Source organism: Stegodyphus dumicola, chromosome 5, assembly GCF_044657685.1.
Source record: "Stegodyphus dumicola isolate Sdum_Otavi_A_Nest chromosome 5, ASM4465768v1".
In the NCBI taxonomy this organism is placed as follows: Eukaryota; Metazoa; Arthropoda; class Arachnida; order Araneae; family Eresidae; genus Stegodyphus; species Stegodyphus dumicola.
The window spans coordinates 38,203,249-38,218,229 of NC_140772.1; the positions used below are offsets into that span (position 1 = coordinate 38,203,249).

At 33.9% G+C, this 14,981-nt stretch overlaps 1 protein-coding gene across 1 annotated transcript in view; it reads left to right on the top strand.

Moving 5' to 3' along the window:
* The window catches only part of LOC118182127 (proton myo-inositol cotransporter-like), a 247,413-nt gene that overhangs the window by 200,164 nt on the left and 32,268 nt on the right, over positions 1–14,981 (top strand). The window contains exons 3-5 of the mRNA XM_085816583.1: positions 1,755–1,966; positions 2,056–2,167; positions 7,793–7,956. Coding sequence (XP_085672709.1) covers positions 1,755–1,966; positions 2,056–2,167; positions 7,793–7,956 — 488 coding nt within the window. The remainder of the gene's footprint in view (positions 1–1,754; positions 1,967–2,055; positions 2,168–7,792; positions 7,957–14,981) is intronic.

The window sequence follows — 14,981 nt, forward strand, 5'->3', positions numbered from 1 at the left end:
TCTTATGGTTTAAGTGCGAGGAACATGATCTATAATAATAAAAGCAAGTGTAATGTGTCTGTCTGTCTGTCTGACCGAGCTCTCCAGCCAAATCTATCGCACGCAGGGACCTGGAATTTTTTATACGGAAGCACAAAGGGGCTGGCCACCAGACCTCGAAGCCCGATTTTCGATTTTTGAATTAGAAAAATTTTAAAAAAATTATTTATAATTAATTAATCACGGTTTTTTTGACTCACTGATATTATTATTTGTTTTCAAATAACGTTCGATTGTAACAATTGATTTCTTTATTCTAGCGTTAGTTTGCTGTTTTGACGATACATTAAATCGATTAATTACAATTCATTTCTTTTTTGTAGCTTGTGGGGGGGGGAAGAGAGAGAGACAGTCTACATGTCCTACACTACTATTCCTGCGCTATTCACTTATCTGCATTTTCTAAATGCACGGGCAACGCCGGGCGGGTACACCTAGTATTTAATAAAGAAAGGTAACACACAAAATGTTAAAAAACGCCCATTTGGACGTAATTTAAAACCTGAAACATTTCAGATTTTTTTAGTCCAAAGGGATTTGAATCCCGAAGGACTATTAGTTTCGTTTTGGCATTTTGCGTCGGACTCATAAATGCCGGTTCACTTTTCAAACTGTTGCCACAAAATGTTAGAGTCCTGCATTATATTTGAAAAAATTAAATAATGAAAAATCTGCATAAATGTATGTATATTTCTCGTATTGTGATAAAACAACGGTACATAGAGTCATCGAATTTTGAATAACGTAATCCTCCAACGAATATGAGCATGTGGAAGACCAAATTTGAAATTTGAAATTTGTTTTATGATCGATTTCCTATTTTTTAAAACTTTGACGAATTTTTGATTAACAAACTCAAGGATTTCAAAGCGAGCAATGGCAACGTTGTGCAGAAAAAACATTTTTATCTCCAGCGCGTGAGTCTCTGTATCGGAAATTCTAAAGATATGCTCGTTTTAAAACTATTTTGCGATATTGCTGTTGCACTGGATCTTATGGTTTAAGTGCGAGGAACATGATATTTAATAAAGAAAGGTAACACACAAAATGTTAAAAAACGCCCCTTTGGACGTAATTTAAAATCTGAAACATTTCAGATTTTGTTTTTTTTCAATTTAAGTTAAAATTGAAAGTTTTTTTTTTTTTTTTTTTTTTTTTTTTTTTTGGACGGTGCCTAGATCTCTTCCATGTTGGATCAGTTCTTCGGCTATAATTCACAACAAAGCCTTTCCTCAGAGGTCTTACAAACAGAGCTAACAAGTTGAGTGAAAGATTTTAATTTTTCTGTTGAATCAGCCACATTGATCTGACTCATAGCATCACAGTCATAATTATTTTGGAGGCACCGACGAGATACGAACTCGTAGGAGATCACGAGTTCGTATCTCGTCGGTGCCTCCCAAATAATTATGACTGTGATGCTTCTTTGGCGATATGAAGCAACTCCAATGATGGAACACAGCAATAACTTTTATTTAACACACAAAAAGTGGCGACATACAAACAAGAAGAGAATATTCTAACATTTAAAAATAATTTACATTCTTCGTGCGAAAGTCGCACGTGGCACTCGAGTCTGGTTTCAAATATTGCCATTCACAAATACCTTAATGTTCATCTATTTAAATTATTTAAACTACAAGATTTTAATATTATTTAAAGCTGTTACAATATGCACGCATAAGATTCATTTAAATTTCTTCTCCTTTCCTTAGGTATATGTTAGGAATTGCTGCTGTACCTGCTGTAATTCAGTTTTTTGGATTTCTTTTTATGCCTGAATCTCCTCGTTGGTTGATTGGTAAAAACAAATATGATGAAGCTATGACAGCTCTGCGGAAAGTCCGAGGGCCGAATGTCAACATTCAAGTTGAATTTGATGCCATCAAAAACAATTGCTTAGAGGTAGAACGAGAACAAGCAGACGGTAATAGTATTCAGCACTTTTACAACAGTATATTTTATTTACATATAGTTTCTATGAAATATCAAAGTAGTCTGTTTTGTTATTATCAGATAAGTCGGGAATGCTGAAGAAAATTCTCAAGAACCCTTCTCTACGGACAGCTTTACTTGTTGGTTGCGGGCTGCAAATGATACAACAGTTGGCTGGAATTAATACTGTTATGTAAGTTATATTGAACTAATGCTTGGAAATGCTTATACTTTGTGATTGAATATGCTTTTAATAAAAAATCTGATGTGTACGCCACATGACTTCCTTGTACGGAATATTAAATTATACGCAATTTTCCTTCATTTCATTTAAACATATTGAATTAACCGTTAACGAATTTAGAATTAAATCTGCTTCGTCGATAGCGCATAAACCACTATAGAATAAATGCACTCTTTAAAGTTCACTATATTTATTTATCAAAGCGACACTTCGGCGCTACGTTTACTTAACAGCATTAACGTTCTTTTTATAACTCAGAGTCCACAAAAATTATGTCATCTGAAGAATTACCACAAGTTCTATGCAAATACTGTAATAAATCTAAAACGATAAATTCAAAATATTTTCATTAAAATTTGAAAGCTATAGAAAAACATAAAACACCAAATACATTTGAAACAATTTTAAAAAACAATTTTTACAATTAAAATTACAATTTCTACGCCAAAACAAGCTATTAACTTAAATGTTAATTCCAGAAGGAATTAAGCATAATTTAATTCGCAATAATAAAAGAAGACGTTACTTTGTTGTTGTTAAGCTTAGTTTCTCTAGATTGGCAACAAGTCCATTATTAAAGCCAAAAAAAAAAGGCACAATTTTACAAACATATAAGAATAAAGATATTAAGCTCACTGAGCCGAGTAACAGAGCGGATATATATATATATATATATATTGCGGCTAATTGCAACCAAAATCGGAGGTGCATATCTACATGTTATAGCAGTCCTATGTACAAAATTTCAACGTTCTGAAGCTACTCGTTTTTGAGTTATGCGAGATACATACATACAGACGCCACGAAAAAATCTCTTCAGAATTCATTTTAAATCAGTTTTATAATTTTTTTTTGGGGGGGAAGAGCCCTTTATTCTGTCCTTACGTACAGATGTCGCGCAAAAACATAGATTAAACTGCATTCGATAGCGGTCAAAATGGATATTTTCGTGTAAATATGATACCCGAAATTTTTCGCGATTACAATACTTCCTTTTTACTTCGTACAAGGAAGTAAAAAATCTGATGTGTACACCACATGACTTCCCTGTACGGAATATTAAATTATACGGATTTTTTCTTGCATTTCATTTAAACTTATTTCATTGAATTAAATCTACTTCGTCGACAACGCATAAACCACAATAGAATAAATGCATTCTTTAAAATTCACTCTATTTTTTTAGCATAGCGACACTCTGGCGCTAGGTTCACTTAACAGTATCATATTTCGTTCATATTATAACTCAGAATGCACAAATTTTATATCATTTAAAGACTAGAATTATCTAAACATTGCCAAATGTTCTATTCAAATACTACAATAAATCTAGAACGATGTATAAAAGAAATTAAGCAAACAAAACAAAAAAGAGACAGTTTTTCACAGACGATTGAGTATTTCTCATTCAATTAATTCAGTTCTCACTTCGCGACAAGGCAAAAATACATGAAATCTCAAAATATCTGTATTAGAAATTACGAAGTAAATCTTAAATACTTATTTCCTCGAAAAAATTCTAGAAAGGATTAAGCATGATTTAATTCGCAATAATAAATGAAGGCGTTATCTTTGTTGTAGCAAAGCTAAGTTTCTCCAGATTGGCAACAAATCCACTATCCTGCTGTTTCAAATGTAAACAAGCAACGGCCGCCATCAAAAAAATTATTAGGCTTAGCGGCACTTAAACAACTTTAAAATTGTTGATAATTCTAAAAATATTCCATACAGATTTACTAAAGGCATAAAAACCTTAACCGGAAGATAAGAACAACATAATTTAATCATTTTTAAAGCAAAAAATGCACAATTTACAAACATATAAGAGTAAAGAAACTGAGATCACTGAGCCGGGTAACAGAGTGGATATATATATAAATATATTTATATACGTTTGGTGCGGCCGATTGCAACCAAAATACGAGGTGCACATCTACATGTTATAGCAGTCCTATATACAAAATTTCAACGTTCTGAGGCTACTCGTTTTTGAGTTATGTGAGATACGTACGTACATACTACGTTCGTACAGACGCCACGAAAAATTCTCTTCAGAATTCATTTTAAAGCAGTTTTATAATTTTGCTGGTGGAAAAGAGTGTTTTATTCTGTCCTTACGTACAGATATCACGCAAAAACATCGTTAAATTGCATTCGATAGCGGTCAAAATGGATATTTTCGTTGAAATATGCTGCTTGAATCTTTTCGCGATTACAATACTTCCTTTTTACTTCGTACAAGGAAGTGAAAAGGACCATTATAAACAGAAACTAAAGCTGCATCGGAAGTAACGCAGTTTTCTGAAATTGAGAATTTGCGATTACATTCTAAGGGCTGTCGATGAGCCATCTTTTATGGCGAGCTGTTGAAGGAAATGTTTCTGTTGAACCTTATCGTTTAAGCATATTCAGTCGTGATATATTCAGAAAACAAAAACATCATTTTCAGGCCATTAAAATTGATATATAAATACTTTTTATATATAAAGTGCTCATATTTAAATGTAAGAATTATATGTAAATATATATTCATTTCAAGTTCTGCTGTATACATCATGAGCAATTTATAAAAAAAAAGAGTTGAAAACTTTATTAAATTTAAATCAAAATATATTTCTGTCTAGCTTAGGTAGAACTAGGAGTATAATGTAATTAATTCCCTACATAAGCAGAACTGTTAGATCTGTCTGTCCTGAAAGATATATTCAAAGATCCTGCATTAAGAGACTGATGATTGAACCTTATGATTGTTTTTCCACGATATATGTAGTCAGTCATCAACAGCCAATTTGGCAGCCTGAAAACCAGTAACCATAGCATTGGCTAAAGATGCTTACACACAAAGCATTCTGCTTAAGAAGAGAAGTGATGCATGTTTTCTGGTCATGCTGTGTTGTTTATTTTCAAGATCAGAGTATTTAATTCATAGTCACATATTTGTATAACAGTTCATCTGCATCTTGCTGAAACATTGTTGTAAATACTCCAAAATCATCTAAAGTTCGCCTGAAATCATCTATATGTATACCAGTTCTTGAATCTTGCTGAAATTTTGTCAAAACTGAAATTCCCACTTACTGCCCATCAATTGAGATTTTACTTATCTTGAGATTCTTTTTTAAAAGTTGATTCAGTGAAATATCCACAGGCTTTGTACATGCTCAATAGTCTCATTTATCTGACATCAGAAGTTTTTCACTTCGGCAACCATTTCTTCTGTTAATGATGTGGTTGGGCAACTGAGACATTTGTCATCTTCACAGAATTTTATCGAAGGAGAAGTTTTTGCTGCTCACTTGGCAACTGTGAAAAACGTTGGGGCACTATCTCCTGATATTCCACACGAATGCTCATGAATGTATTGAGTTGAGATGCATTTCAAACATAAATATTTTCTTGAACTTTAATTTCTAAACAAATTGGCAGCATCAACAGCATTTCTAAACAAATTGGCAAACAAACATCATTTGGCAGCAAACCTGCCAAACGATAATTATAGCATTTCAACTGCTTTTTTTCCTAAAATATGTATAATCTGTTCCGGGCAGAATTTTTACAGTTAATTGTTTGCTTTGATTCAGTGAACATCTGCTGTCATGCTTCTGAAAATTAAGGTAAAAAACGGCAATAAAATTTAAGCGGAAATTAATGCTAATTTTTTCATAAAAATTTTGCCTCAAAATGAAACTTGATTCTTTGCTTCTGATCCTCAGACAAAACGACAATCTTCTACTTGGAAAAGGTTTGCCATGGCCACAGAAACTTTGCTTTCATAAATCTCGCATAAAAACCAAGTTGGTTACCTTTTTTAATTGGAAAGTGATAAATTCACAACGAATGCTTTCAGGAGGAACATATGGAAAAGGAACTGTAGGAGGAGTATGTGGGACATGTGTGGAACATTCTCATGAGGAACACATAGAACAATTTTCGAAAGGAAGCCTTCCATTGCATCTTTATAAAATATAGTGAACTTCATATTTTATAAAGATATAATACGAGATTTCTGAAAAGAATTCAGTGCATTAGGCTTGAATAAGTTCAATCGAATAACAGTCATTTGTTTCATAACAGTGGGCTGTGTTGTCATTTCTCTCTTGTCAGGGAGGTTTTAGCAAAGAAAAGTATCACAGTTCTCAACGCCTCCTTGTATTCATTTGATTTGTCATTTGAGGACTATTTTCTCTTTCTTTTAATGAAATCTCCCCTCCAAAGTCATTAACTTTGAAGAGATTCAGAAAACCGTAACCAAAAATTTTAAATAATTTACGAAAAATCAGTTTTAGAAATGACACAAACCCTAGCTTTATCAACGTACTAAGCGTTGTATAGATTTATAAGAATTATATGTTGAAGGCTTAAGAAGTACGATTGTTATTTTCTTAACTTTTCGATTTTGCATGAATTGAGACCTAAAAATTGAGACCGGCGCTAGGCTTTTTGCTGGCCGGTCCTAAAATCTCTTGTCCGGTGCCTCACTAAATTCTAAAATTCCCGCCCCTTAATTCTGCTGACCAATGCCTCTTCTAAATTCTAAAAAGTTTTTCATCTCTAAATTTTGCTACTTGGTGCTTCTGTAAATTGTAAGATTTTGCCGTTCTTATATTCTGCCTCCGGGTCGGGTCGCAGCGGTTGCACTGCATCTGACGCCGGCCCTGTGCACTGTGGATATTTGCGAGTGAATAAATAATGTCAGCCGTTTAATTTTTAAATTTGTTATTTCAGTTCTTATATAAAATTACAATTTTGAAATTAAATAGCTTTAAGTTCTCGTCTGATCCATTTCTTAAAGAAAGTTCAGTTGAAACATTCCATATACCACATGTATAATTTTAATGCTAAATAATTAAGACAAGTTTGTCAAGCATTTTGATATTATTTCCTTATTTAGTCTGTAATCTGTAATTATGAGAATAATCATTGAAAATTATCTTTCCTCTTTTTTTTTTTTTTTTTTTTTTTTTTCTGATTTTTTCGTTCTTGTAAAAGGAGCAAAGAGGATTTTACAATATTTTACTGATCTACCCTTTATTTTTCATTCTCTTTTTTTTTTTTTTTTTTTTTTTTTTTCCCCCCCCTGAATTTTTCGTTTTTGTAAAAGGAGCAAAGAGGATTTTACAATATTTTACTGATCTACCCTTTATTTTTCATTCTCTTTCTGTTTTGTCTTTTTTTTTTTTTTTTTTTTCCCTGAATTTTTCGTTCTTGTAAAAGGAGCAAAGAGGATTTTACAATATTTTACTGATCTACCCTTTATTTTTCATTCTCTTTCTGTTTTGTCTTTTTTTTTTTTTTCCCCTGAATTTTTCGTTCTTGTAAAAGGAGGAAAGAGGATTTTACAATATTTTACTGATCTACCCTTTATTTTTCATTCTCTTTCTGTTTTGTCTTTTTTTTTTTTTTTTTTTTTTTTCCCCTGAATTTTTCGTTCTTGTAAAAGGAGCAAAGAGGATTTTACAATATTTTACTGATCTACCCTTTATTTTTCATTCTCTTTCTTTTTTTTTTTTTTTTTTTCCGGGGCTGATATAACTACGTGTGTGCCAAACGCATATTTTATTTCCTAACTAACAGGTACTACAGTGCAACCATTATTGAAATGTCTGGTGTTAGGAGCAAAAGCAAGGTCATTTGGCTGTCTGCAGCGACATCAGGAATGAATTGTCTTTGCTCCCTTATTGGACTGCTCTTCGTAGAGAAAGTCGGAAGAAGAAAATTGACTCTTGCAAGTTTGTTTGGTAAGCATTTATTTTTAATTATTTTCTAGTTTGGTATTATGTGTTACAAATTCATCAACATCTTTTGAATAATTAACATTTATTGCGGTTTCTAGCGATAACTTTTATTTTGCATATGAAGATGCTCAGCAAAAATTAGCTTCAAGAGAGCAAGGATAAAAATCACTGACTATTCAAGACTCAACAGTACATCAGTCTAAATCATGGAGGTAGGAAAGGGAGGAGAGGCCAACCCGCGCTAAAAGTGAAGCACTGCTTTGAAGCTTGGGTCACCAGATGGGGTGTTCTTTGCTTACATTCAGAAGCTCGCTTGACAAGATTCTGATAGTATTTCGACACACGACAGTTCCATAGAAATCGAAAAAGGGACACTTTCGCATGAAAGAAACATTCATAGTGTGATGGATTATAGCACTATGCATAGTTTATTGACATTTACGTAAAAATCACATCTTGGTTATTTTTCGATAACTAAAAAGAGCGATTTTGATTATGAATTTGTTTTATAAAATTCTAAGCTGTTGCACTACAAAAATATAGATTTTAAGAAAAATGTTATGCGTAAAGAATGAAAAATACCTTACGGTACATTTAAACGAAAAATATAGTGAATGCACAGAAATTAAAGATTTGCACATGCCGGAAATAAAAAATAGGAAATATGTATGGGTATTTATGCATGTGCTTGCAAAAAGCATGTATCTGCCTTTGACAAAATACTTAAATATTCATTAAATTATTTATAAATGTATTTGAAATGAAGAATTTATTCACTTATAAACAACTGTGAAAGTACTGTGAAGAAATCTAATTATTAAATGTATCTAATTTATAATGATTATAAATGTTATCTAAATATATAATAAACTTAATATTGAATTGTAAACATAAATTAAAATCCTGTTGACAAATACGTTATAAAACTATTTAAGCAAGAATTGTTCGTATTGGAAAGCAATCTGTTAAAAGGTATTGTAAAGCAAATGCTATGAGATGCGCACTTAAGAACGTAATAAAGAGTTTTGGAATATGTATTGCTGAAATGAAGGGTAAAAAAAAAATCTGATAAGTATAATTAAAAGAATTATTCCCCTTACATTTTATAATAACTCAGTTACAAATTTTAAATAATACTTAAAAAAAAAAAAAAAAAAAAAAAAAAAACTTATTTTATTCCCTTTCAGAAATGTTCAGAGAAAGTCAAGTACTATTTAAAGTATTTCGCTAATTCCTGCCTCAGAAGCCAAAAAATGATGTCATATTTAAGAAAGTATTTTAAGAAGAAGCTCTATAAATAGAAAAGAAATAATGCATAATTTTAATATTAATAATACAATAAACTTTGATCTTAATTTTTGTACCTTAACCGAATAAAATCGAATTACCTTAATTTTTTTTCTAATGTAATTAACGAAAACTTGTGAAAATATTTCATTCAAATTAAACCATTCTGAGAAAACTGTCCTGTGAAAAGTATAGCATTTAATTCCGTTCAGAATGAAATGTTGTTTAAAAATATGTTGTTTTCACATACTTAGGACTGTGAAGTGTTGTATAAAAAGAAAATATATACATTTATATGTATATTTACGACATAATTACAAAATATTTACATCCAAACGCGTCATATCCCATAGAACTCAATGGTAAATGACACAATGTTTTGGTCACCACGTAGGGATCGCCGGTGCTTCAGAGCATGGTACGGGAGAAACTTGTTTAGGGCGACTCCATCTTACTTCCTACCTCCATGGTCTAAATAGGTTAACTAGTATCTGTTTATAACATATTTGTATCATGGCCAAAGGTTGGAATTGCACTACCAGACCTTCTGTTGGTGGGATAGCAACAATCAGAATTTGATACTGATCATCCTGGCACTAACTATTGGCAGCCAGTCACAGCCCCGGGGCCAGCCTGAGAAACCAGATGGCGCTTACTATCAGTCTAAATAAAAATGTTTACATCAACAAACTGGACTCTTGTAGATATTGGTAATGATGTTCATATTCCAGTGTTGTTGCACAGTTTGACTGAATTGATAACAAAGTAATAAGCTAGGGATGAGTGCTCTATGTAAGGAGAGTAGAATATAATGTGGTTAGTGGTTACTTTAAATTAGTTGTTACAGCGTAGAATGTGAAATGTTGTAGCTTCTAGCATATACATTAATTATCTACTTTTAAACTCATAAAAGCGGATAGCTCAGCAGTTATCAGTTTTTCTTTCTATCACTGGGTTTGTAAGAGTATTCGTGTCCAGCAGGAAAACAATTTTAGAATCTCGAAGATATGTTTTCTAAAAATTTCAAATTATTGCCAAGTTGATGAGAATTTGCCAATGTCCCCTCAAAAGCTAGTATATCTGTGTCCACTTAACCTGTTTTCACAATTTAAAACTGTACTAAGTATAAATAAATAACTACCATAACACAACAAAATACACTGCTCGACATTGAAAATGCAACACCAAGAAGGAGTGGTTAGAAATTTATGCAAATTTTAGAGTAGACGCACGTCACTGAGTTATGCGAATGATGTGAAATGCGCAGCTCTCCGACGCACGTGAAGTAAGATATAAGGGAAGGAACATGTAGAATGGGTAATATTCGTGTCGTTATTTCTGCCAGGCGAATTATCGAAGAGAGTTGGTTTTTGTCCTGGAGGATACGTGTAATAGGAGAGAATGCCAAGCCGCCGTCAACGAAGGCACTTCCAGCAGATAGACGATTTTACAAGGGGTATGGTGATCGGACTGAGAAGGGCGGGTTGGTCCTTACGTCAAATCGCAGCTGATACCCACATGGATGCGAGCACTGTGCATCGGCTATGGCGAACATGGTTGGAACAAGGAAATGTGGGAAGAAGGAGGGGTGCAGGTGCAGCTAGAGTGACATCAGCACTCGTGAACCGACGCATCCGCCGACAAGCTGTGTTGGTGCCGCAAGTCACTTGTACGCGATTCTGCAGCATGTGCAAGATACCGTGGATATTCCCGTGTCGACCAGAACCATTTCCCGTCGGTTGGTTGAACGTGGCCTGCACTCACGGGGTCCGTTAAGAAGACTGCCATTGACCCAACAGCATATACACCAACGTTTAGAATGGTGCCGAACTGGAGCGATATGGGTGGCAGAATGGCGAAACGTCGTGTTCTCAGATGAGTCACGCTTCCGTTTATCCAGTGACAGTCGCCGCATACGTGTGTGGCGTCGACGTGGAGACAGATCTAATCCGGCAATAACTGTGGAACGCCCCACCGCGCGACACCGTGGCATAATGGTTTGGGGCGCTATTGCCTACGATTCCAGGTCACCTCTAGTTCGTATTCAGGACACTATGACGTCCCAACGATACTTGGATAATGTGCTGTGGCCGGTGGGAATCCCCTATTTTCAGGGGCTGCCTAATGCAATTTTTCAGCAGGATAACGCCCAACCACACAGTGCTCGCATCTGCCAGCATGCTCTGCAAGGTATACAGATGCTTCCCTGGCCACCGTACTCTCCTGACCTGTCACCAATCGAACATGTGTGGGATGTAATTGGACGCCGTTTGCAGACTCTGCCCCTGCCTCGTTCAGAAGACGAACTGTGGCAAATGGTTGAAAGGAAATAGAGAGCTATCCCTCAGGACACCATCCGCACACATATTGGCTCTATGCCTAGACGTGTTTCTTCGTGCACAGCTCTCCGCGGTGTTCCTACATCCTACTGAGGCGACGTCGTTCTCGCTCTGTATTCTGACTATCATTTTGAAATGAAGATCACTTATTGCTGCTTGCTGTCTCTGTCTTTTTTCCAAATTTCTTCACTTTCTGACCACTCCTTCTTGGTGTTGCATTTTCAATGTCGAGCAGTGTACATTAAAATATTCTCATAGAATTTGCAACAATATTCTTATAGTAAGTTTACATCGATGGGAGGATTATGAGTTAAGAGTTTATTTATTTATAAAATTATGAGTTAAGAGTTAAATTAAGAGTATGGAATTAAATTGAAGCTCATAGTATGCTAAAATCCCTTTTAATTAGTCACATCCTAAATTATGAATGATGTGCACAATAATTTTAAGGTTTAGTTGAGAGGCCTTTTTTCAGCTGAAGTTGCATGTAAGCTATAGTAAGGTTATGTCCCGATTTGAGGCAACAGTTCTAGGCTCATTATTGTTTTCAGGCCTATTCCTGAATTGTAAAAAGTCTGGGATTTTTAAATGAGTGGTTATAAAAGTTAAAAAAAAAAATAAATAAAAATAACTATTAATTACAGAAAAAGAAAACGTCTTGAATGCTGAGTAATGATTTTACTAGAGGACGTATATTTTCGAATAAAATCAAAGTAATTTTTAGATCATGATGGATAGTTTCATTAACACATCCTCACAATGATAATAATGCATAATGTATTCAATCTTCTTTTCAATAATATGAATATGTGAATGAAATTCATTATTTTATTGTTTCCTTTTATTTCTTCAATAACTCTTCACTATTCCCTTCTATTCTTTCACAATAACTTCATTTGTTTTACAAAGTTATATAGGTTATAACCATAGAATTTCTTAGCACTGAAAATAATTTCAGTGTTTATATTCATAAGGAATTATACTTATAAATTTCCTTTCCTGAAGTATGATAAATTTAGATGTAACAGAAAATCTAATATTAACCGAATTATTGTTCTATTTGTAAACTGTACAGAGCAACTACATTAAATTTCATTTGAAAATATAAGCATTATGCTGAGAGAGAAAAATTAATTTAAATTAGCATTTGTTTTATATGTTTGATGGTGCTCCTCCAAGACATCAAACACCCTCTTGCTCCGATGAGGTCGAACACCATCTTGCATGAACCACATCTTGTCGAAATTAGAGGCACTTTGGAAAATGGAGATGAATCGCTCAGTAGTCACCGTGCCATCAAACGAGTATGGCACCGATTATTCATTGACTGGACACTGCACACCACACAGTCAGCCGTTGAGGGTGGAAAGACTTCTTGATCGCGAAAATCGGATTCTCAATCTCCCAAATGCGCCAATTTTGTTTATTGGCGAACCCATTCAAACGAAAGTGGGCTTCGTTGCTGAACCAAACCATATTCACATCAAATTCCTATTCGTCAATTCTCTCGACAATAGTGTTAGAGAAACACAACCGCTGTTCCATGGCCATGGCTGATGGGTTTAAATTTTGTATGGGAGATGCAGGCCTTCAACAGCAATTTGTCGCAGGGTTTTTCGGTTGATTCCTGCCTGTTGTGCAGCTCGTCTGAACGATTTTTTTTTTGGGAGGGGGGCTGGCTTGAAACACAGTGCGTATCTTCCCGATGTTTCCATGTGTTTTCACACTTGTTTGCCGACCGATATTGCCAACACTGTCATCACAAACACTACCAGTTCTCTCAAACTTGCGAATAAAATTCTCGATTTTTAGCACACTTGGACCGGTTGCCTTCAGCTTGTACTCGGTTCCAAATGTCCTTTGAGCCGCTGTTATTGCTCGCATAATACGCCTTCACAAGCTCAAGTACGCTGAACCGTGACATTTTCACTTGAAAATGGCTGACAATAGCATGTTGCATACTAGTTCCCATCATACCCTGCGGCCAACCACGATGTTTGAACTTCATTACGCAAACCGCTCAGATGTTTTGACGGTTTTATTTCATATAGTTCAATAATTGTCACCCTCTATATTAATTAACCAATTATTGTGATTTAAAACTTCGTTATAATACTCCTCACCAGAATCCAAATTAGGTGTTGTGTATTTAAGCCGAAGGTTTGAATGTCTCGAAGTGAAATTTCTGGCAGCCTCACTTATAGTTCACGTCCTATCGCCACCTCTATCAAATTTTGTTCTGGCTTTAGCCATTTTACTAGTTGATGCTAAAAGTGCACTATTGATTACTTAAGCCAGCTTAAGACTATTTTGTGTGCAATCTTAGACTATGTTACTTAAATTAGAATTTGAATTTATGTTATTTTAAATAGCCACAAGTGGTGGATAAGTACCACTTGCGGTACTTGTAAGTAAGTACCTGTAGAACAGGTAGTGCATTCTGTTAAATTTATAGTTAAAAAAAAAAGATTATTTTATTCTTAAAGTTTTATCATTTTGCTTCAGACTAGAGCGATAACTGGTTTGTCAGTCTAATAGGGTTTGAAAGCCATTGATTTAAGATTCTATACAAGAAGAACCCTAGAACTTCAGTTTTCTTCTTTATAACTGCTATATTCATACAAAATCCTTTATAAACGTTATTACATTACAATCCTGATTTAATTATCTTTTCATTTTACAGTCTTGAGTCAATTGTCTTTCCATTAACGTATAATTTTACAGTAAGTTGGTGATATAAGTAGTGGTAAGCTACTCGGGGCTCACACGAGCTTTTTGTTTGATTGTTTATTTTTTCAAAAAAAAAGTATGTCTGGCACGTCATAATGTTTTTATAAGCAGGAATCAAAAATAAATAATTTTCTGTAATTTACTGAGATAGCTTTAACACGAAACCTGCATAACGAAATTCCTAATGTGTAAAGAAGTAAAGTCATGACAGAAACTATTACTAAGAACAGAACAGAAACTATTACTGTTAGTTGTGCTGAAGCTGAAAATGATCTTTCTGTTGGATGAACGATATTTCCTATTTGACTGTATTTTCATATTTAATGAAAATCTCCTTAAATGCAAAACTTTTCAGTTTTTTTTGGGGGGGGAGGGGGTTACAGACAGTTATTTGTATTTGTAAGAAGAGTAGAAGGTTTAATTAAATTTCAATATTCTATTTTTGTAAGATAAAATGTGAGCCCTTTGTTAAAATTTTCATAATTCACCATTGATTATGAGCCATCTAACCTCAAAAATGTACTTTTACCAAAAGATTTCCATAATTTCTGCCCCTTGTGCAAGTTATCAATAGTTTTATTTGCTTAGTTTATAGTGATTTATCTTCCTGTTTTATTTGTTAACTTTCAAAGTTAATCAATCTAAAATAAAAAATATGTAATTTTTTAATAT